The sequence below is a fragment of the Ambystoma mexicanum genome, chromosome 4q (genome assembly GCF_040938575.1).
Source record: "Ambystoma mexicanum isolate Mex_15411 chromosome 4q, UKY_AmexF1_1, whole genome shotgun sequence".
NCBI classification, from domain to species: domain Eukaryota; kingdom Metazoa; phylum Chordata; class Amphibia; order Caudata; family Ambystomatidae; genus Ambystoma; species Ambystoma mexicanum.
Window position 1 is genome coordinate 755,708,140 of NC_090928.1, and position 23,360 is coordinate 755,731,499.

General features: G+C 43.6%; 1 protein-coding gene across 2 annotated transcripts in view; it reads right to left on the reverse strand.

Moving 5' to 3' along the window:
• Positions 1-328: 328 nt before the first annotated feature.
• The window catches only part of ESF1 (ESF1 nucleolar pre-rRNA processing protein homolog), a 906,650-nt gene continuing 883,618 nt past the window's right edge, over positions 329-23,360 (reverse strand). For both annotated transcript variants that reach the window (XM_069608338.1, XM_069608339.1), the window contains exon 14: positions 329-1,655. In XM_069608338.1, coding sequence (XP_069464439.1) covers positions 1,347-1,655 — 309 coding nt within the window. In that variant the 3' untranslated portion in view covers positions 329-1,346. The remainder of the gene's footprint in view (positions 1,656-23,360) is intronic.

Below are 23,360 nucleotides of genomic sequence, written 5' to 3' on the forward strand. Positions count from 1 at the left end.
CATCCACCACACGACCCTGTATATAAACACACATGTACACATACAAGATTACATATGACACATGACCCAATTGTTGTAGGGAAATTCAGGCTTAGATCAAGAGAATGCTGAGTAGTGGACAGTGCTTTCAGTGAGCAAGGAAAAGGTATTGTGGTCGAATAGATCAGATTGAAATTATGGGTTTTGGTGGCTGGCTCAGATGCCCACCTTTTTAATTAAGATACTGAAAAGTGGGCACAGTCTGAGATGCAAGAAGGAAACTGTGTAATAAGGCATTTAGTAAATTGTGAACTTATGGTATTTGAAAAACACATAGTACTAACCAAGCTTTATATAATTCATTCATTTTAATTAAGAAAGATCAGCGAACATGTTGAGGTTCTTTTGCAAACTGTGTTTTCCATTTTTTGGAGTGAACCACTGAGCTGTCAAATAGAAAGGTTACCTTAACCCTCCCATGCAGTGACTTGATGCTGATTTTCCAAACCCCAAACAGCCAGAAGAGCTGCTGTTGCAAACAACCTAAACCTGCCACAAGCAACATGGGGGCCCAAATTCACTGGCCCTGTTACTACAACTGGTTATCAGGGCTTGCCGTTACTAGGCCATCCTCCACCCCACCACAGTTATGGTGTTAGTGGTCCTTTGCAGACCTCTGCTTGGTGAGCGGGTAAATTTGGTTCATGGCACAGCCAAGTGGGGGCAGAGGATCCTTATAATTAGCAATTGTTTCACGTCACTCCACAAAGAGCCCCAGGATATTCAAACTCCCTTTTGTTGACATAACACTGTTCCAACTTTGGCCTAGACCAGATACACAAGTCAGGATAGGTTGGGCTGGGAGGGGTTTTGCTTCACAGGATGCACAACAATTGGCTCCACAGGCACAGTCCCTCAGATCAGAGGGTGCTGCTGACATATAACTTATTACTCATTTGTCTTCTGGATGTGCAAAAACCTGTTAATGTCTGTGAAACATGGAGTCCACTGAAGAATTGGAGGGGGGGGGGGGGAATTAGTACAATTGGTCATAAAACACTGGATATTGAGGATATGTTAGGTTTGCCTCACTGACATTAAGTGAATGGACTTTTCGCAACAGGAATTGTATTTGACAGTTGTTCACAAATATGGGTCTTTCAGATATTAACGATAGTTAAAACATGTTTTCTGCTCTGCCGTCAAAAAATGGAATGTCCTTTTTGCAATGGAAGAATATTTTAAGTCTTCGAAGGAGAGTTGCAAATGATCCATTATTGTTGGAGTGGAGGCCATTGGTGGTACAAATTCAGTCAATGGAAATGTGCAGAGGTTCAAGAGTTGTTCACAAAAAGACGTGGTTGTGGTTATATAATCTTTTGTTTTTTCCTTGCTTGAAATTGTTCGGTTTTGTTTTTTACGGATTTGATTAGCATTGATAACGCTGGATCTAGGTTTTTTTTCAAAGATGTTTTCTGTTTATTTTCTTCTTCCATTGCAGTTTCTGGTTTCTTTAATGCACCTGTAAGACTTGCCTGCTTTTGCTCTCTTCGCCGAACTTTCTCTTCTAAGACTTTGCCCATTGCTTTGGTTTTCTTGAAATTAGGGTCAGAGGGATCCACATTAAACAGGTGAGAAGTATACATAGCTTGGAATCTTGTATCTCCAACATTAATCTGTGGATAGAGACAACCAACATCAGATAACAGACAATTGGTAGCTAGGATTACGAAAGCAATAAAGAATAAGTTCATGATACCTTCCTCTGACATAAAAGTAGCAACAAAATATAAATAGCTGAATACCAGTTTGGTATAGCAGTTCCAATAGGTTTATTTGGATTTGTATAACACAGACTGCAAATGTAATTGCCACTTTACACCACTGAGATTTGTATGTCTTGCATGAACTGGGCAGGAGCTGGCATATCAGCTTCATCATGAAGTAGATCATGAGCATGGGGTTACATTTCAATCATTACAAATGTGGCAGAGGCTACTGAAGACAATCAGGCAGTTAGCGGAGGCGCAGAAGCAATGCAGCAAGACAATGGTTAGCATGGTTTTATGACCATTAAGCATCCAGTTGGCGCAGCAGTTTTTTAGGCAGGTAGGAGATGTAGCAGCTGTAAGATTATCAGGACAATTTGGTCAGGACAGTGTGTCCTTTTGATGGACAGCATAGAGAAGGGTTAGAACAAGGCCTTGAGTGCAGCGCAGAACTACATAAGGGATTGCACTGATCCTATGAGTAGAGGAAGGGAGTTCAAGGGATGGGGTCCAAACAAGACAGTGGGCCTCATTACACGGTAGGCGGTAAACCATGGTGCTATTAGCACCATGGTTGCCGCTGGTACCATACCGGTACCACCATGGAGGAAAGGGGAATTACCACCCCATTCCAAGGTTGGCAGGGCGGTAATTCCCCCTTTCTCCATGGCCCTTCCCCATTCCCCTTTTTGCCCCATATGGCATAATGGGAATGGGGAAGGAGCTAATTACGGTACCGCAAATTGTGGTACCGTAATTAGCACCAAGGTCCCTTTGCGGGTCCCAACTTTAACGGCTGGTCTACACCGTTAACCCTTACCGCCTTCCGTGTAATGAGGCCCAGTGTCTGTCCCTTCTGGTCGTACAGCAGGATGCAGAAACTACCACAAAGCTGGAATCAGTGGATGGGATGGGGCTTGCAGGTCGGTATTGGTGGACTTGCTTCATATGTATTGAGAGTTCTATTCTGTTGAGGACCAAGAAAAGGATGGGGGAAGGTGATCATTCACTCCATTTACAAAAAGGGTCCAAGAGATACTTCAGCCTTGCACAGACCGATTTCTCTCCTTGGCTCTTTGTTCAAGATCTTTGGAAGAGTGCTGCTGGGTAAAATCGAATCTTGGATTGATACCAGCGGCACTCTTGATGAGATACAACTGGGTTTCTGCCCAAGACTGGGCACAAGTGAACATAATTTAAATCGCCAAATGATTTTGGCTAACTCACTTTATTTAAAGTCAGAGCCAATATATCTTGCCTTTATGGACTTGAGCACAGCCTTTGATAAGGTTAATAGAGAAATGTTGTGAGCTGTAGTCCGGTCGCAGCGCTGTCCGGTGGAGATAATAGATTTGCTGACTGGTTTGCACAAAAATATCCAGGACTGTGTGAGAAGTAATTCCTTTGGACATTGCACTTCTTATTTCCAGGTTAACGCAGGAGTATTCCAATGGTGTTTGATGGCACCTGTTTTGTTCTCTTCGTACATCAATGGGCTATGGGAAGCTTTGATGCACGCTAGCTCAGAGGTGCTGAAAATGAATGGGAAGTCATATCCGATATTGGCATATGCCGATGACACAGTCCTGATTGCTCATACCCCAAGAGCTTTACAGGACCTTTTCACGGCATACACAAACTTTATATCATCAGACTGAAAGTAAATGCTGTTAAATCGACTGTCATGTCGTGTCATCCTTGCAGGAAGAGCCTGAATATGGCACCAATGCTTACAAATGGTGTAATAATCTTGAGTATGGTCCTTGAGCACAGCCCTGCTACATAGGATTCACAACACGTACGATCTTTAATGTTTGAAAATGCCAGACAGTTCTTTTTTCCATATTTCTCCAGAACTCTTTTTACAAGTACGTGCGAGAGGGCAAGTCAGGTTTTGGTTGGTCATTCTTATTGGCATATTACTAGACTGACATCCTACGAAGATGGACCATTTACATTTTTTTTCTTTACATCATTCATGAAGCACACCTATTTCAGAAGTTTTCATCATGTGGTTCAGGTATATGTCTCAAATCATTTACTATTTTTTGTGTTATGTATTTTAAGATTATTTGCATTTTTTAATTATGTTTAATTCTCTACCTTAGATCTCAAGTTAGGTATACTCTTTGAAGCTCGGCATGCTATTTTGTGCTTGCGGTGCGAAATCAAAACAGAGGTCTATATTTTTTAATGGAGGATTTGCTATTAAATGTCTTGGTCTTATGTGATTTACAAATGTTGCCCTGATGATGGACCGCTGGGTCAAAATGCATTGGTCATGTGAAATTGCTTTGCATTAAAGAATGTACTCCTGTAAACATAAGAGTTAGAAAACTCTTTATAAACTAGCGGTGGGGGGCGCACAGTACCAGGGCAAGGGTCCTTGATCTTCTCATGGAATGCCATTACTCTTTGTGTGTCTATAGGGTTAACTGTCGAGCCCCACATACTGAAATCAGAACATAATATTAAACACAGTACACAGAGTGATGCCCACTCGTCGATTTTCAGGCATGGATATTGTCATCATCAAACTTTAGATTAAAATCATCGCCCATAAAATTTCAGCCGCTTCTGGGAGGAGAAATTGGGGACGGTACTGGATGAAGCGACCTGGGGCGCAGTCTATAGGTTTCTCTTCTCGGGTACCCTTTATACCTTGGCTATGGAGCACAATTTTAAGATTCTTCACGTCTGGCATCTCTCCCCTGCTAGGCTATCAAAGATGTTCACTGGGACATCCCCTCTCTGCCCTAGGGAGTGTGCCCAGTGTGGAACTTGGAATCACATGTGGTGGGAATGCCCATCCATCCAGATTTATTTGTCTGAGCTTTTGATTTGGATCAAAGATATTGTGGGAATCTCCCCCTCCCTACATCCCCTCGAACTTCTCCTTGGCACTCTGTCCGCCCCGACTCGGAATCGAGTAGCTTCCCGAAGGTGACTGAGGTGATGCTGAGAGCAGGGAGATTAGCCCCTGCACAGAAATGTTAACAATCCTCTGCCCCGTCCAGAACAGAGTGGCTCACTAAGTTATGGGATATCTTTACATATGACAAACCTTCTGCAATGACCCACAACAACATGGACTCCTTTTTGTTGAACTGGAAAATGGTCCTTTTGAGCCAAGAAGGCAGTGCCCTGAGACTTTAATAATCTTCTCCTGTAAGACACAGTTGGTTCACTGAGCCTCAGAAACCTTTACTTGCTTTGGCATTGTCTGTCCATCCCACCACGTCAGTCACGATCAAATACTTGGTCTCATTACTTTGGTATTACTTGTCGCCAACAGTCAGTTGGGCTTGGTAGTGTTTAAGTGGGGGGAAAGGGATGGGATGGGATTGGGGGTAAAATGAAAGGTATGTTACTTGCAGTTCAACTTTTTTTTACCATACTTTCTGGGGTTTTATTACACAATGCTTAATAAAAACAAAGTGGAAAAAGAAATCATCGCCCATGAGGAGAGATGGGGGGATAGCATTTTCATAAATGGTATGTTCAAATCATGAACATTTTGTAGGAACAGGGCATTCAACTTAGGGTTGATATATACTAAATAAATGGTGAAAGAGTTCCAAAGAGTATGATTTGCTTCTAGAATGCCACAACGGAGAAGAGGAGCACATCAAATAGTTTTCAAAAGCAAAAGTAACTCTACCTCTCCACCACATTCCCGACTGATATGAAGTGTGCAATATTCCTCAGAAAAAGCAGGCAAAATAGCTGGGCCAGAGAAATCTTTCAGCCACATTTGCCATGCTATACAAGTCAAAATGAGCCTGCTCAACAAGGTATTAAATGTCAATGGCATGACAAGGTGAACTATGTGCATTTATTAAGAGCCCTTAAGTGCCATAGAGGGGTTTGAAATAGTTTTGAATGAGGGATTGTGACTCCAAATCCTAAACTGAGCCATGACGAGTTAACTCAGAGAGGCTCTGTGGAATGTAGAAAACCCAAGTATGTGTAGGACCTGGAATATGCCTCTACAATCTGAGTTCCAACGTTTAGGACAGAAGTTTAGAAATTGTGGTAATTAGATTAGAGAGAACTGAATGACAATCTGACAATCTAAATAAGAATGCTACAACTGTCCACACTTTAGAATTGGGGTCTCATGAGTGGGAGTCAGGCACTGTTAGCATATAACGCCAAAAATGGTGAAAGGGGTTCTTTAGGAGCTAAATATTGAATGATTGACAACTAACCAGGATTCTGCTGGTGAATACTCCGACTGTTCATCTCTTACTTTAAGAGCGCTATGAGGTGCAGTTCTATCGGCACTTTTCTCTACCTTCTGAGATAGCGTTAAGGATTCCATCAATTTAAGATCAGCTCCAAAAAGGTCTAAATATTTATGTAGCACTTGGGATATGCGCAACATACCTGGGAAGCCATCCATAATGACTGCATGGAATTCTGAAAAGCCCGGGCATCCACTCAATACAAATAAGTTCAAATGTCCAGTATTATCAAGATATGAGGCATTGCTGTCTATAACAGTCACAGACGCGGCCCTGTTATGCCTGTCAGACCCTCTAAGATGGGATCAGATGCTGGAAAATGTAGTGTGCACTCAGCAAAAATGCTGAGAAATAAAACAAAATGCTCTGGGTAGTGTGGCGAGAAGTGAGGCATGCAGCCTAGAAGTCCTGGATGGACTAGGATAGCAGGTATCCTAAATATTCAAAATATATTTCAATAATGCCAAATAGTTGTTTTCCATATAAAATCTCAAGTAATCCAGCTCACCAAAAACAGCCACTCAACGAGGAGATTCAATGAAATGTAGCATGCTTAAACAATAAAATAAAGGCAAATATAAAATTTGAAAACAACGTAAAATTCAACATTTCCAAAATTAGATAATTATAATTGTTTTTTTCATAACCTAATACCGAAAAGGTTTCTAAGCGCGGACCCGGGATTCAAAACTGTGTTTCTCTGTGTCGCAAGACGAGTGATTTGCCACTGAGCTATACTAGCTTTTGAAAAATATTTCAGCTTTTGTTGCAACTGTATGGAGATTGGCATGGAATGTGATGAGCATGATATTTCCCTTGTTATGTTAAAAGGGTAGAGAACCTCGCAATATTCCTACAGATTTGATTCTTGGATTCAGCGACTGCAATATGTTGCTGGTTTATCAAGCTTAAACTGAGACGTAGCCTTAGGCTCTAAATCCTTTTCAGTGCTGAAAAATGTCTGCTCAGAACATGTACTGCTGCTGCCAGGTTTGCCATGTACAAGAGTGCTGCGTCAAGTCTGCAGCAGAGTTGTCCCTGTTATAGCTCAGGACACTTCCAATGTTTCTGCAGTTGGTGATGCTGTTCTTTGCCTCTACTGCTTGGGCCTTCTGCTTCCTCTCCACAGACACAAATGAGAAGTAGCTAGTAATGCCTCTTTGCTTCAGTACAGAAATTCTCACCAGGTGCTGGCCTTTCATGGGGGCTGCAAGAGACCTGCTTTTATACCTTTCCACTGAACTATGCTGATGACGGTGGAGAATTCAATAGTACCGTACCAGTCAGCCCAATTTCTCCAATGAGTCAGCTCAGAGGGATGCCATGACTTCAAGTAGATCCACTTTTGCCTGCACTGGGGTAGTTTGGTCACCTATTAAAGCATTTTATTTCTTTATATAGTATAGCAGTGTCATATGTGCAGTGCTGCTTGTATTTGCTATACTTCACCTGGTGCTTAAGGGGGACTACAAAGGGTCCTGCTAACACTTTTCCTGTGTTCTGTTACAGCTGACCTCATCACTGTAGCTGTATCCTTAAGACTCCATGCCTTTGCCTTTAATTTTGGTTTTTTGCGTTACCAATGCTAGTTTTTTTGATCCTTTGTTTTTCCTTCAGGAGTAGAACTAATTTTGAGGGTTTTGCAAATAGTTTCAATTGTGTGTTTGTACGATTAGATTGATCTACAGTTTAAAAGATACCAGATAGATCTTTACACAGTTAATTGTTGCCCGCATAGAAATTAAGACATGGATGTTGCAAGACCGAAGTTGTTTGCTTGCTTGCTTCCATGGGCTGTTTTAGGTCACACGAGGGAGTGACCCGGATATGAAACATAGATCACAATGTTTAAACAGTACAGTATCTACCGGTTATCTTCTTTTGTGGAACAGAATCATCAAATCATTCGATTTATCACAGAAAGGTGATCAGTTTGGTTCATCAGGCCAATCTCTCTTTATTCTCTCTTTGCATATGTCCCCTTTCTCGCTTCTGTTTAAAAAAATAAACACAGAGAGGTGAACCAGACATGGTTGCCCGCTCTCACCACTGCTCTACGCAATATATTTAGAACCCTTTCTGCAGCGCCTAAGGGAATCGCCCCCAGTAAAGGGCATTTCGTTCAGGGGTGAGGTCCATAAAACAATGGCATTCGAGGACGACGTGCTTCTGGCCCTCTCTGATCCGGAAGCCTCCCTGGTGGCAGTAGCCATGGAAATCGAGGCCTTTGGCAGGGTATCTGGCTTAAAGGTTAACGTACACAAGTCAGAGGTGCTAAATAACTTGCTAACGGATGCAGCCTTGGGGAAGGCACGGGGGTGCACTCCGTTTCAGCGGGCAAGGGAGGAAATCAAATATCTGGGGGTCAACATTACAAAATCATTGGACTCTTTATACGAAGTAAACTACCTCCGGCTAATCCGCGGGGGGATGTTGAGCGCTGGAGTCCACTGCATATTTCCCGGATGGGGCGGATTCCTCTATTATTTCAGGGCTCTTCCGGTTTCTCTCCCCCAGAGCTTTTACCGCTCACTCTATAAGCTTTATTTGGAAGAATAAAAAGCAGAGGCTAGCGCTGCAGGTCCTTATGGCACCAAGAAGCAAGGGGTGGTTGGCGGTTCCAAACTTCTGCCAGTATTTGCAGGGTGCCAAGCTGCGGGTGTTAAGGCAATGGCCCATCAGGGGACGACCAACACTTGGCTTGTATGAACCAAGCAGTGTTGGGTGCCCCCCTCGCAGAGGTTTTGTGGTTAGCCAAACCAGACAGATCAGCAAGCATGCAGTGTGAGAAACCAGAATGTGTCTCACCCACTAGTCCCCAGGGATCTGTCATCCAGGTGGCAGGACACAGCTATCGCTTTTGGATCCAGTTTCTGGGGGTGGACTAGTGCCGGAGGATCACCTGGGTGAGGAGTCTTCGGGGAGTGGGACACCGGATGGTGAGACGCAGTATCCTCTTCCCTGTAACACCTTTACCCCCATCCTACCAGGTAGGATACTTAGGAACTCTACCCCCGACCCCCTTTTACAACACCAACACTTTCACATGGACAGCCCGCAATGAGAAAAAACAGACTAACACCCGAGCAGTATACCTGACGTGTCCCAATACAATGGTCAGACGAAATTAGGCAATTACAGACCATCACACACACTTGACTTCCATTAAGCTTCCCCCACGGATAAAAGGCAGAGCACGACAGCACACGAGGAAACAGCAGTTTCTTTTTTTTTTTTTTTAAATGCTTTGGTTTGCATTCAAACCTCTCATCTTATTGCCTTCTCCTCTGGTTGTTAATTAGCTGAGCTACGCTGAATGTTTTATCCAATGACGTTGGCTCTCATTTGTCCTCTGAGGTTTGCTTTGGTTTCACTTTCTTTATCTTATTGTTTCTTTAGTCCGTTTGTCTTAAATTCATCATGTTCTTCCAGAACGAAATTAGGGCAAAGATCAGTTGTTTTTCATTTCCTGCTATCATCGTTGCCCAACGGTCTTCCGGGTCGAGTACCTTTGTCATTTTCATGAACCATTCTCTCGATAGTTGCCTTTTTTCATCAAGAGCAGGGCAAATCATGATTATGTGATGTAGTGTCTATATAGTCTTCTTGTCTTTGCAGAATCAACAATATTTTTTTGCTTTGGGGATTTGCTTCCTCGCTGCCATCATTTCTCGTGTTGGGAGGATGTTTAGGCGCAGTCTCATGAATGTGTCTCTTATTTTTGAGGAGGGGAACATTGTCAGCTACGCTGGTAATTGATGAACTCTTCTGGAATCAAGTGCACATTGTATATGGTGTCGGTACTTGAATTTGTCTTGTGTTGTCTTCATCCAGTCATTCTCCCTGATTTTGGTCTTCGCTTTTTGAGGTCTTTCTAACAGCATTTCCAGAGATATGTCTTGTTTTATTCTTTTGTCTTCTATCGCTCTTTTCCATATTGCAAGGGTGTGTCCTGCATTGTTGTTTTTGTCGGATCCGAGTATTTCGAGAGGTGCATAGCTTTGACTCATGATTTTCCTGTACAGGTCGAGTTGTTTCCATAGTACGATGGATTCAAGTGATTGTAAGGCAAGTTCTGCTCGTATACGTGGTGCAGGCAGGGACATTGGTAGGTTTAGCACTTTCTTCCAGAATTTTCCCTCTAATTGAGTCCAGATGGATTTGTTGATGTTTATCATTGCCTCTGCTTCGTAAGTTAGCACTGCTGTTACTTTTTGTTTTTAGAACGTTAACTACTGGAGTTAGGGAGAATTTTCCATATCTTCTGTGTATTATTTTGGCCTGTCTCGCAAGTGATGCAGTCTTGTCATTGAGTAACTGCATCCATTATTCTTCAGTGGGGGATTGTGATATCCATACTCGGAGATATGTTATTGTCTTTACAATCTCCACTCTGTCTTTTCCTATGTGGAAGGAGGGCATTTTTCCGGTTTTCCTGGTTTCTTTCTTTAATGTCATAATTTTCATTTTCTCTGTGTTAATTTCTAGCTGGTTCTTTCCCATGTATTCTTCCAGATTTTTCAGCGCTATCTGCAGTCCTCTTGGTGTTTTTGCCAGCAGCACTATGTCGTCAGCATATAGAATGCATGGTATTGCAGTATTATGTATTTTTGGCGGATTCATTTGCGGTATGTAGATGTTTTCTTCAAGATCTGCCATATAAAGGTCAAAAAGCGTGGCGGCCAGCGGGCATCCTTGCTTCAGGCCGTTCCATGTTCTGATGTGTTCAGTCAGAGTGCCTTCTTTCGATAGTCTGACTCTTATACTGGTATTTTTATATAAGAGTTTGATAGGTTCAATGTTGTTGTTTGGGCACTTCCACGTATTCAGCTTCTCCCATAGGGCATCTCTGTTCACGGAGTCGAAAGCCAGTTTTAAGTCTACAAATGCGGCCTAAATTTGTGATTTCATTCTTCTGGCTTCGTGTTTCAATATATTTAGTAATAGGAGGTTGATATTAATGCCGACCGTTTTTAAGAACCCCGTTTGTCTGGTTGCGTATTTTTTTTTCTTTTGTTGCCCATCTGTTCAAATTCTCTAGTAGGAGTTTGGCGAAGATTTTCCCGAGTGGATCTAGCAATGCTAACGGTCTGTAATTTCGTGGGTCTTTTGTGGAGCCATGTTTGAATATGGGTATTATCGTTGCTTGCCTCCATGTTTTAGGGATTGATTTGGTACTCTGGATCATTTCAAATATGCTCTCCCATATTGCTCCCCATGCTTCTGGGTTTTGTTTTAATATCATATTCAATAGACCATCCGGTCCCGGAGCTCTGGATATGTTTAGGGATCTGATTGCTTTTTGTATGTCTACGGAGTCCCATTCCCATGTTTTATTTTGAGTGTCTTGGATTTTTCTTTTCTTGTTTTTTCTGTGTCCATATATCTCTGTAAAGTAGTATGTTGTCCAACTTGCCTCTGGTACATCGGCGATGAGTGTATTATTTGGGTTTGGCCATGTAGCAATGGTCATAGTTGTCTCGTATTTCTTTTGTTTATGGTTTGGAGCATCTTCTCAGCGTCGTCTTACATTATTGTGGCTCTGTTGTTCTTTTTCTTGTTTCGTCGCTTTTAGTTGTTTTGATTTTTCATTTGTATTATGCTTCAGTATCGCTTTTATTTTGGTTCGCAGTTCCTTTTTTTTGGTTCTCATCTTCTCATTGAAGGCATGGGCGTGATTTTTTATCGCTTTTCTTTCATTAGAGGGTCTATTCTGGCACTTGTAGGGTAAGAGTAACCATTCATAGTAGATCTTTTCATTGTCTGCTAATCTTGAGTTACTCATTATGTTCGGAAATTCTTCTATCATTTTTTTGTCCAATTCTTAGTCTGTTTCTTCCGTTGTTTATCTCCAAATCTGTTGGTTCCATTCTATCGTTAGTTGGTTTCACAGTGTTCCAAGTTCTTCTCATTATGAAGTGGTCGCTGGTTTTTGTTTGGATGTTTTGTGTTTCGCTGAGTTCATCATATATACCTTTGGACAAGTATATATAGTCAATTGTGGCTATAGAGTTCCCTCTTGCCCAGGTTTCCATCCTTCTTCCTGTTGTTGTGTCTATGGTGTCCGACCTACTCAGGTTCCTGCATATTGTTTCTTTATTCCAGTTCTGAGCTCTGGTCGACAGGAAGTTTTTCCTTAGTTCTTTCCCTTCTTTGTCGAACATGTGAATGTTTAAATCTCTGCATATTATGCATTCTGCGATATTGTGTGTCTCCTTGGCGTTGTCCAGAGTCGAGAATACTGCATCTATGAATTTCTCGTCTGATATGCTTACTGGATTCCAGTAAAGGTTCATTAGGCACCATGTTTTCTCTTCTCTGTGGTGTCTATTTGTTGTTTCTTTCGCCGGTTTTTCTGTTTTGCATTTAAGTATCGTTATTTGAATCCACGGATTTATGTTTTCAGATTCTATGAGGTCGAGATTCTGCCCCTTTTTTCTTCTGGATTGCTGGGTTCATTATTACTGTGTATCCGTCACTCATTGGTTGTTCTGTTATCCAAGTTTCCTGGAGACAAATTATGTCGGCCAATGGTAGCGTTGAATTTTTTGCGTGGAATAAGTGACTATGTCCCCGGGTGTTCCATGAGCATTGCGTGGTGGTGTTCGGGTTTCCTTCTTTTAGTTGTTATCTTCTTTGTTTATAACTTTCTTCATTTTCCCATGTTGTGTTATCTTGTTGTCTCCATATCCCGTATTTTCGGTAAAGCTTGTGCCGGTTTTGAAAGTCTTTGTAATCGTTTTCCTTTTCTTTGTTCTGTTCTCTTGGGTACTCTTGAGCAGTTGTTTTACTTTGAGAGTCTATCTGTTTGGTGTATGTATTTTTATTGTTGTCGGATTGTCTTCTGATCCGGTGCGCAAGATGTTTTTTTTCCTCCATGTTTGACATTTCTTCAATCAGAGATACTTCAAAACCCAGCTGCATAAAGATTGATTTGTTCTCTATCATTTTGTTCATGACTTTTTCTGCCATACACGTGATCTTCACTTGGTCAGTTGTTGTTTCATTGCAGAATTCTACAGTATGTATATCTTTCGTTGTTATTTCCTTCATGCTTGGGATTGCTTGGAATAGTCTAAGCACGTTGGTACGATTCATTATGAGATTGTTGTCTTCAGTCGTTCTTTTTAGCATTATTTTCTTTTCTTTTTCCTTTGTTTGATATGTGGGTGGATGAAGATTGGTAGTTTTATTGCATTTTTCATGTTGCTATTCCTTGCGTCAGTCTTGTCTTTGTTGTTTTCTTCATTCTCTGCTGGTGGGGGCTCATCATTGAAATCAGTGGTTGACTCTTCGTCGTCTTCCCAATCCACTTTAGATATCTCATCGAGGCTAATTTCATAGGTGGAGCTTTCATGGGTTTTATTTTCTTCTGGTTGCTCCTCTTCATATTCGTCTAGTATGATCATGGAGCCTTCTAAAATTTCAATTTGCGCTTCTTCAGATTGGTCGTTCAGTTCTTCTGTGTATGTTGATAAGTTGATTAGTTCTTCTATTTCTGTGTCTTCGCCGTTGCAATCAGTTGTTTGTGCTTTTTCTTTTGGTGTGTTCTTTTCGGAATTTTTCCGCTGTGGTGCTTTATTGTTGCCCTGTTTTTTGTTGTTCTCTTTTAGCTTGGGATTCTTTGGCGGGTTTGTCAGGTTTCGTAGGAAGGCGCTGGAGCCTCTTTGTTGTTTTTTTCTCAGGGTTGTTCCTTTTTTGGCCGGCTCTTTATTCAAAGCAGTCTTGTTTCCTTTGGAGAAGATCTCATAAGTTTCTGTCTTTTTTAATCTTTGTCTCGCTTTCCCATCTTCTTTTGGCTCTGTAGCTTCTTCGGTCTCTCTCGCGATTGGGCAGTTAATTTTTGTTGCTGAATTGGGCTCTTTGTTTAGATCAATCAAGTTTGTTTCGTTGCCAGTTGTCGGGGTGTTTCCATATGGGCTTTCCGCAATTTTTATAAATTCGTTCTTATCTATCTTTTCTGCTGTCGGGGAGCTTCAGTTGGTCTTTTATTGTTTGTTATCGGTGTTTGCCGTAGTTTTTCTTTGTTGATTGTTGTCATCATTGTGATTAATGCATGTGTCAAATCCATTTTCTCAGCTCTGTCGCTGCATGCAATGTTGAATAATCGTGTTTGCCATGTATGGCTTATTTGGGCTTCCCTTTCTAATCTTTCAACTATTATGTTCATGCATTGTTCTAGGTAGCTTTGTTTTGAGTGGATTAATGCAGTAAGGGTTTAGGGTCTTTTATTGATTCTATTAGGGATTCTTGTAGCTTCATATATGGCAGCAAAGATTGTGTTGTAGTTGTTATTAGCATGTTCTGTAGATCTAGCATTGACGTTGGTATGGACGCTATCTCATGTTCTTCAGGAGTGTTGCAGCTACATTTATTATTGGGTGGCTCTTTATGTATGAATAGGTTTTCTATGGGATCTGTATGTTGTTCATTTGCTTGTTGTGGTGTTCTCCCGTTGTGTTTGATCTTTTGTTCATTCGTTGTTTGTCCCATTGCTGTTCTTAGATTTCCGAACATAGTGCTTGTTTCGTTTTTTGTTGGTGGAGGGGATGTGCTCCCAAATATCTCTCTCCTTTTTTCGTGGTTCCTCATAAGGTTTTTCGATTTCAGTTATATCGAGTGACAATCTAGCAGCTTTGTGAATTGTCTGTTCATTTTTCCTTGTCTCAAGTTGTTGTGAGTGTCTCTGGCTATCATATAGCATTTGCCATTTCTTTTGTGCTTTCGAAGCCTTTTCTCGCTGGGTTAAGATCTTCTTCTCCATTTCTTCGGTTTCTTCGTGCGCCGCTGTATTCGTTGTCTTTTTTTTTTTCTTCATCATTCTTCTTTTGCGTGTTTTCCTCTATCACCGATTTTGTTTGCTTTTGGGTATCTTCTCTTGGGGCGTCCATCTTCCCTGGGTTTAGATCATCAATGATTCCTGTTATTTTTGGTTGCTTTGGGATGCTTTGTGTCTGTGGCTGGTGCGCTGATTCAGCGGGTGAGAAATGGGGCTCGGTTGTCTGTTGGATTAGGGCTTTTGTCTCATTTTCTTCTTTTTTTCCGGTTTTGTCCGTATTTTTTAGAGAGTTTGCGTCCGTTATTTCATTTGCGTTTCCTTCTATTCCTTTCCTTTCACATTCCTCTTTGTTGTTGTGATCTCCGGAGGGTTCTTTTGGCCTTTTCTCGTTTAGTTTCTTAGGCGCGTGCTGTTCGTCTAAAGTTTCCATTGTCTTCTTTCTCAGCGTCATGCGTGGGGGAGTTATCTTTGTGTTCCTACTCTTCTTTGTTGTGCGTGTCATGGTTTTTTTTCAAGGTTGCTGAGTGGTTAGGGGATTAGTTTGCCGCTATTTCCTTCGTTGTGGTCTGATTGGTTAGGCTGGTGTTGTATCTCTTACTAGGCCTTTCCTGCGCTCTGGGTTAGTTTTGCTCGCTGTTGACCTCCTACAGCTTTCAGAATGCTTCGTTGGGGCGGTTTATTTGTGGGTTGCGTGTGCTCTTTGTTTCTTAGGGGCGGGTCGGGAGCAGTCAGCTGTGTTTTCATTTTTGGCAAATGGATTCTGATGCCGTGTGGTAATTTCGGGGGGCGCAGATGTGGATCAAAGGCTGGTGGCCCGCAGTCTCCACTTTCTGCTTTTTGGTTTCGATTCCTTAGTTTTGGATCTGTAGCGTTTCAACTATCAAGGTGCGAATCAGTGCTTTCGCTTCCTCGCATCTGCGCCAAAGCCGCCACAGCCTAACAGCAGTACATCAGTCCTTCTGTCCTCAGGGCTTACGCCGCAAGGGCGGAGTGGGTGTGGCTTTATGCTCAGCTGTGGATCACGTGAGTTCAGGTTCGGCAGAGTCTGTGAATGCAGATTTAGCGCCGCTTAAAGCTATCGGCGTCCTTTTCGCCAATTAGCTTTTGGGCACCGTTTGTTTGCCGAACTGCAGGCAGAGGGTGTTAATGCAGCTTGCAGGTTGTTGATACTTCGTAATTTCGTTTCTCCTCACTCCCGACAGCTCCCTCTGATAGCACTGCAGTTTCGAGACAGCAGCTGAACGAGAGAAGAAAGATGGCAAAACAGAAGAGGATCGCAAGGAGGGAAGTTACCTTGACCTTTTCGACAAGGAACCATTACTTTCCAGAAACTTAGGGAATAGAAAGCATAAGACCAATAAACCAAGCTGAAGAATCCTGCATTGTGTGTCTGAGATACCCGGGGCCCTACCGCATCAATAATCAAGGCGGGGAGAAGCATCAGCCGCCGTGGTACTGTCCTTGGCACGAAGAATAAAGCTGCCTCAGTGAAATCAACACAGCCGGTGAGAGTTGGGGAGAACGATGCAAGACGGTCTGTGTTGAAGCCAAGGATGCAAGCAGCAACATTGTATGGTGAGCGCTGGAACGAACATTGTTAAAACGTGTGAGATAAGAAAAGCAAGTAAAGTTGAACTGCTGATGAGTGATTGAACTTTAAAAGCAAGATACAATACCTTTGACAGAGTGGTCCGGTACCCCGTAAGCACACAATCGAAGATCTCTGTAAGGGATCCAGCTGAGAAGTGGCAAAAGCGAAAGTGAGAAAAAGGTTATATCAAAAAGGGAACAAATAATTGTGAATCGAAGTGGCCCTGAAACGGGTCAAAATCCTGCCATGGGTCGAATGACTTGGAGGCCCTGGGGGCCAGTTTCATAATAAGCCACCACCCGGGCCTGTTTTTTAAAGTTAAAACAATATTTTAGTAACTTACAGTACTTTAATTAATGTAAGTTACTTGCCTCTTTTGCCTGCACAGTGCGGGCTGCTAGCTGCGGTCCACTCTGCAGTCAGCCAGCTCGTGGCACAGACAGGATGCATTCATCATGTTACCTTTCTTTGATGAATGCATCATAATAGGCTTTGCTGGCCTGGCAGGGCCCCCGAGCTAAGAAACCCATCCGCCGGCGACTTTGTGGCTGGCGCCAGTCAGGAGGCCATCGAGGTAGCCGGCCCGCGAATTGTAACAACATAGTCGACTTGTCAATTGCATTTGCAAGTTGCTTGCAACTTTGCAAATGCACTTTTTCTGGGGCCAGGGGTGTTGGCCGCTGAGCTTCTGCCTCCTCGTGTTGTTGTGACTTCCTATTGTGTCTGTATCAACTTGTGTGACTGGGCTGGCCTGAGGGACATTCGCATGGTGGTGTGAGTGTAAGCCTGGGTCTGTGGCCACTTCTTGCACACCCCAGCACGAGGCAAGCAGCGCAGCAGGACACAAGGACTCAGTGAGCGGGAGGTGGACCAGACAGCTCTCTGCTCTGGTCAAAGGAAAGGCAAGTGTGCGTGCGTGCCTGTGCTGCGCCGAGTGAAGGGGCTGACCGACGAGCTGCCTGGCTGCTGCTGCAGCAGCAGTGCCCACCATCCAGGCACTGGCAGGCAGCCTGTGCCACACCCAGGCCCAGCCCGCCGAGGACGAATCGGAGAGGAGGTCAACAGTCAGGAAGGAGGACAAATACTGCAGCAAGTACTGGATACTGGGTAGTGAGTCACCACAGACCATGCACAAAAAAGGTTGCCCACACTATACACCTGCACGCGCTGCAGTCTCTGTTTGGAGATTTCCCAATCTGAGATATTTGTCCCTTTTGAAGGAGGAGAGAGGGCGGTGTTACGCTTACCTGGTCTCTGCAGAGGCGTTGGGGCACAGTCGCAGCCCTCCCTGGAGTTAGATCACCCTCTTCTGGTTTCTTCCCCTGCGGATCAGCTGTGGGCAGCGACAAACGGTGGCACTGCTCCTGCGTGGATTTGGGAAAATGTGAATGCGCTGATAGGTGACTGTGGTATCTCCCAAACCTTTCGACCCAAGGTGCGATTTCAGTGGGCACGTACCGGCCCATAAGGCTCACCTGGTAAGTGTGAATGATGAGCTCTCTGTCCTGCTACTTCTGGCAGGGGCGCTTGTTGATGGAATCGAGTTCCTTCACTGATTCCTGAGTAATAGCCCAGTCCAGCTGCGACTAAACTCCTCTTTCTGCTTTCTCTCAATGTCTCTTGCCTTTTCCCATTTTCTGCTTTCTCTCAATGTTGTTGTTTTTCACTGAATAACGTTCCTCTCCGTTTTCTCCTAAATAGATGGAAATGCAGCCTAACTACTGCTGTGGACGCGCGAAACACGGCTCAGCGGAAGATGGATGCGACCGCAATGTCCAGCAGAAGGTGAGTGATGGTTTTAGAGAAGGCGCAAGGGTTAATGGCAGCGCGCCCTTAACGAAATGTCTGTTAAGTGTCTAACCTTGTCTTTTGCCTTTCTTTTGTAGGTGCTGCGAGTTCGGATGAAGTGTGTTGTGCTGCGGTGCCCAGATGTTGCTGTCTGCGTTCCGAGATGCTTGCAGGTGAACCGCGGTGCCAGGAAGAAGATGCCTGCGCTCCGAGATGTTTGCAGGTGAGCCGTGGTGCCAGGAAGAAGATGTCTGCGCTCCGAGATGTTTGCAGGTGAGCCGTGGTGCCAGGAAGAAGATGTCTGCGCTCCGAGATGTTTGTAGGTGAGCCGCGGTGCCAGGAAGAAGAGTACAGGTGAGAGCAGGATCCTCTGGATGGTAAGTATGAATGTAGATGGCAAGATCTCTCCAGGTAAGTTGAATCCCAGGCGACGGTGAGCGTTATGCTGCACGGAGGTGCAGAATAATGCGAAGCGTGTGCCTTGGGGTTGGGCTGGCTTTTATAGCTGAGCTCTTAAGGCCACGCCCCTTAGCTCAGTCCTGCCTGCCACACCCTGCTACTCCTAGAAGTTGCATGTGCAGATGCAGATGGAGGCCAAACCCAGACTAATTACACACAAGTGAGAAGTTCTTGAGAGTATTCCTGCCCATAATAAAAGAGTTCCGTTCCATTCCAAGAACTTCTGCCCATAATGAAAATGTCTTGTTTAAGTTCTTCGATGAGCCTGGCGCTAAAGGGGCCAGGACTGCGTCCAACCAGGCACCCTCATGTATAAACATCCCAAAGGGATGTGTGTGAACCATGATGTCCCCTGCTCCCTCCATTTGATGGTTCCGCTCCTGTGATCCTGGGCAAGTGGCCATGACAGGCGGGGGTGCCAGTGTAGTACTATGTTGTACAATGTCATGCATGTGTGTTTTCTTGACATTTGTACAGAGTTAGCACTAAGAGATCAGGGTTGGACTGTCACTGGTGGGGCATAACATTGTTTCTGCACCAAATTTGTGACCCACATTTGCAAATGGCAATTCATTCCTTTGTGACTGACCGTTTGAGTAGTACTGAAGGGGGAGTTTTTTGATAAAATGGGATGCAAATTGTGCATTTTATTTATTCAGTAAGTGGTCAGAACTACTAGCCACATGGCAATGGTGAAGCAACTTTTCACATTGGCCAAACAAATGGCACACTTTGAGAGAAAAACAGGCCCACACTAGCCTGCTCGCTATTCGCTACTACTAGCCACCGCTCACTCACTGCCCATGAAGTGCCTGCCTGCCCATAAGTGTGTAAGGAAGGCATGGTATCAGAAGTATGAAACACACAATAAGTACAGTTCAAGGTTGTTTATTGAATTTTACATGGTTTTGAAACAACCTATCTAACCCTAACTTCTAACGATGGGAGCAAGCTACCTCATCAAATAAAGGAAAATATGGTCCTGGTCGTGTCGTGTCAAAACAAAGATTGCCTATACCAACAAAAACCTATTTCCATACCTTACACTAAAGAACGACCAAATGGGTCGAAACACGTGTTGGCTGACTTTTGTTTCATGAAATCACACAGAATAAACCACTTTTTTGGACTTTGAAGATCAAAGAAAGCATTTGTCACAACCTTTATATTTTAAGTGATTATCAATTATACTCACAGAGAATCTGTTTATGAATTCAGGGCATTTTTTCATAAAATCACATGCTTGAGCGCGAATACCATCTCTCAACGGGTTTATTGGCACATACATAGCATATGAACCTATTGGGTGGGTTCATTGCACAGAGATTCTTCGTTGCCAGCACACATCAATTATAGACAATGGAGAATAGCGCACAGTAATACAGTCTCTCACCCGCGCTGTTTAATTTACCATACTAAGCCATGCCCCCAGTCGAATCATTCGTTCATTCATTCATTTCTCCATAATGGTACCTTTTCCAGTAAAATCTAAGTTACATAAGCCCAACTGCATCACCATGCGCAACTTTAAACATATTACTGAGGACAAAATTGGACCTCCCCTCGAACCTGCAATAAATTTTTCTGATCATACTACCTTATTGGACATGTCATCCATTCTTACAGCTAATTTGGCCAGCATCTCCCTGTTCCTGGCCCCTGCCAAGTGCAAAAAAATCGCTTGGCCCCAATAGAAGCAACTTATGGTTCACCAAGGACCTACAAAAGTCCAAATCGTCTACTGCCAAGCTATTCCATCAATGGAAAGCCAACCCTAATAACCTCACCCAAGATGCATATAAATCTGCTGTTAAGTCCTATAGATCAGAGCTTACGGCAGCTAAAAAGACTTACCATAACAGTCAGATCCTCAACGCCAAATCTGATATTAAAGAATTGTTCAGGATCCTAAAAGACTCTGAATCTACCCCCGAACCAAAGGGACAACTTCCACCGTTAGATAATACCTGGTGTCAACAAATCCAGAACGGAATGCACAATAAACTTCTGGGCATCATAGCTGACATGGTACTAAAACAGGCTGCCAATCTGGAACCTGCTCATAGTAAACCTTTTATTAGAAATCCCTTAGTTAATGAATTTAACTTCCACCCAATCTCAGAGGCTGAATTAAAATTCACCATCGAACAACTCAAGCCCACTAAGTGTAAGTGCGATCCTTGCTCCTCCCTAATCATAAAATCTTGCCCCCTCTACTGCTAAAAGCCATTTGTAATTTTGTTAACACCTCTCTACGAGAGGGCTGCATCCTGACAACCTTAGATCTGCCTGGATCACCCCCATTCTTAAGAAGCCCGGCCTCGCCCCCGATAATCTGCTTAACTATCGCCCAATTACTAACACGCAATTCCTTTTGAAAATACTCGACCGAGTAGCCTACTCACAAATAGCCTCCCACTTGAACCAGCATCCTATCCTAAACATCTATCAGTCAGGCTTTAGGCAGGGCTATGGCACCAAGACCTCCCTTTTGGATCTCAAGTCAAGTCTCCTTGCAAGCATGGATAAAGGCCTAGCAACTCTCCTTGTGTCTCTGGATTTATCCGCAGCATTCGACTTGGTTGACCATCCTATTTTGGTAGCCAGAATGACCGAGGTGGCCAATTTTAACACCTCCGCAGCCTCTTGGATCAATTCCTTTTTGTTAATAGACAGAGCAGAGTCTGCCTCAGGGATTCTGAAGCGGCCCCAATTCCGGTCCTCTTCGGGGTTCCTCAGGGTGCTAGTACCTCCCTCCGCCTTTACAACATCTAGAAAGCTCCCTTTTCTAACTACGCCTATGACACTCAGGTCCTAGTTCAACTCTCCGGAGTACACTCCCTGGATGAACAAGAGCTAAACAGAATCTTCTCCCTAATCGAAAACTGGATGATGGCCAACAACCTTGCGTTAAACAAAAGCAAAACCGAGCTCATGATCGTGGGTAACACCAACTATCTTGCCAAATTGGACCCCACCTTTAAATCATTTAGGCTACCCACCTTAAATCATTTAGGCTAGGCCTAGTGGATATTTCTCCTCAATCTAAACTAAAAATATTAGGCGTCGCTCTGGATCAGTCCCTCAACATGCAAGCTCACGTTAGTATTGTCAACTCCGCTTCCACCTACTATGTCAAACTTCTGACCCACCTAAGACCTTTTATCTCGCAGCCAAATGCAGAGACCATCGTGGGAGCCATAGTTGGGGCAAAGATCGATTACTGTGTCAGTCTCTTGGTCGGCTTGGGAAAAATTGACTCCAACAGACTTCAAGTAGTCCAGAACGGGGCCGTCCGGGCCGTCACGGGTCTGGCGCGGCGTGACCACGTCTCAGCTGCCCGTCGCTCCTTACACTGGTTGCCGATCGAAGCTCGCGTTAAATTCAGAATTCTAACGATTGTCTTTAAATGCAGACTTGGCATAATGCCCAAATATCTGCAAGATCAAATCAAAGACAAAGGTAACCCAAGGGTCCTCAGATCAATTAAGCAGAACCTGTTATCTCTTCCACGCTGCAATCTTAAGAAGGTGGAGAATGGGGCCTTCTATACTGCAGCACCCAAACTCTGGAACTCTCTTCCCCCCATGCTCGGTCAGCAATCCTCGATCACCTCCTTCAAGAAGACCCTCAAGACCCATCTCTTCCACTAATCATTCATTCTTTCGTTTACCCATTCTGACCGGGTCCTCTTGCATCTTGATGCACTGATTTTCTCCCCCTTTTGGTTCATGTTCAACTTTTTATGTATGTGTTTCTTGTCATGTCTCGCACCCTCACGCCTTAGGGTCCATGGCTGTGCATTAGAAATTGAATAAAGTAAAAGATGAAACAGACTTATTAACGCGTCAGTTCTTTGTACAAGCATTAGTGAGGTAGAGATCTAATGTAAATCTCAGATATAGATTTCTAGCTTTATTACAGGGAAAGCATCCGAAATAAGGTAAGCGTGGCTTCTGACTATGCCTGAATTGCGAATATTCTTTATAGGATTTGTACCCCGCAATGCGATCAGAAATAAGAGACCAGTCATTTTGAAAGTGCTTTTTAGGGTCGGGCGTATTAGAAGGTCAATAGGCTTCATTGCTAGTGAAGCAAGAGTGGACTTCATTTTACTATCAAAGTGAGCAATCGATGCTGGGTGGGAATTAGTATGCATTGTAGCGAGATCGTCATAAAGAGAGTTGGTTGGGGGGTATAAAATTTTCACAATTATTTAACATCCTCCAATAAAATTTTGAAGCTTGCAAATTTAGGCCAAGCTTGTGAATGAGAATTGGATTGGGGAATGATTTTGGAAGCCCAAGCGCTATGTTGCAATGGAACTTATTTAGAATTCCACCAATGTCGAGTAAGGAACAAGTTACTTACCTGTAACTGTTGTTCTCCAGCATGGGTCTGGCATGGATTCACATGCTCATGAATATTCCCCGTCGTCAGGCATGGAATCCTCGGTAAAGAAAAAGTCAGTATCAGTTTTGTTTCTGATCTGTCTTTCGTAGTAGTAACCAATCACTGATCTCTGCGTCATACTGACCACAGCCAATGACTGCCCTCTACCTAAGCCCCGCCTCTGGCAGCCATCTTCAGATTTGGTAGCACGTGAAGTGGCAGCATGACCAAGTGAAGAGCCGCAGAGGGGTAGGCGGGAGGGTTCGCATGTGAATCCATGCCAGACCCATGCTGGAGAACAACAGTTACAGGTAAGTAACTTGTTACTTCTCCAGCATGGGGTCTGGCATGGATTC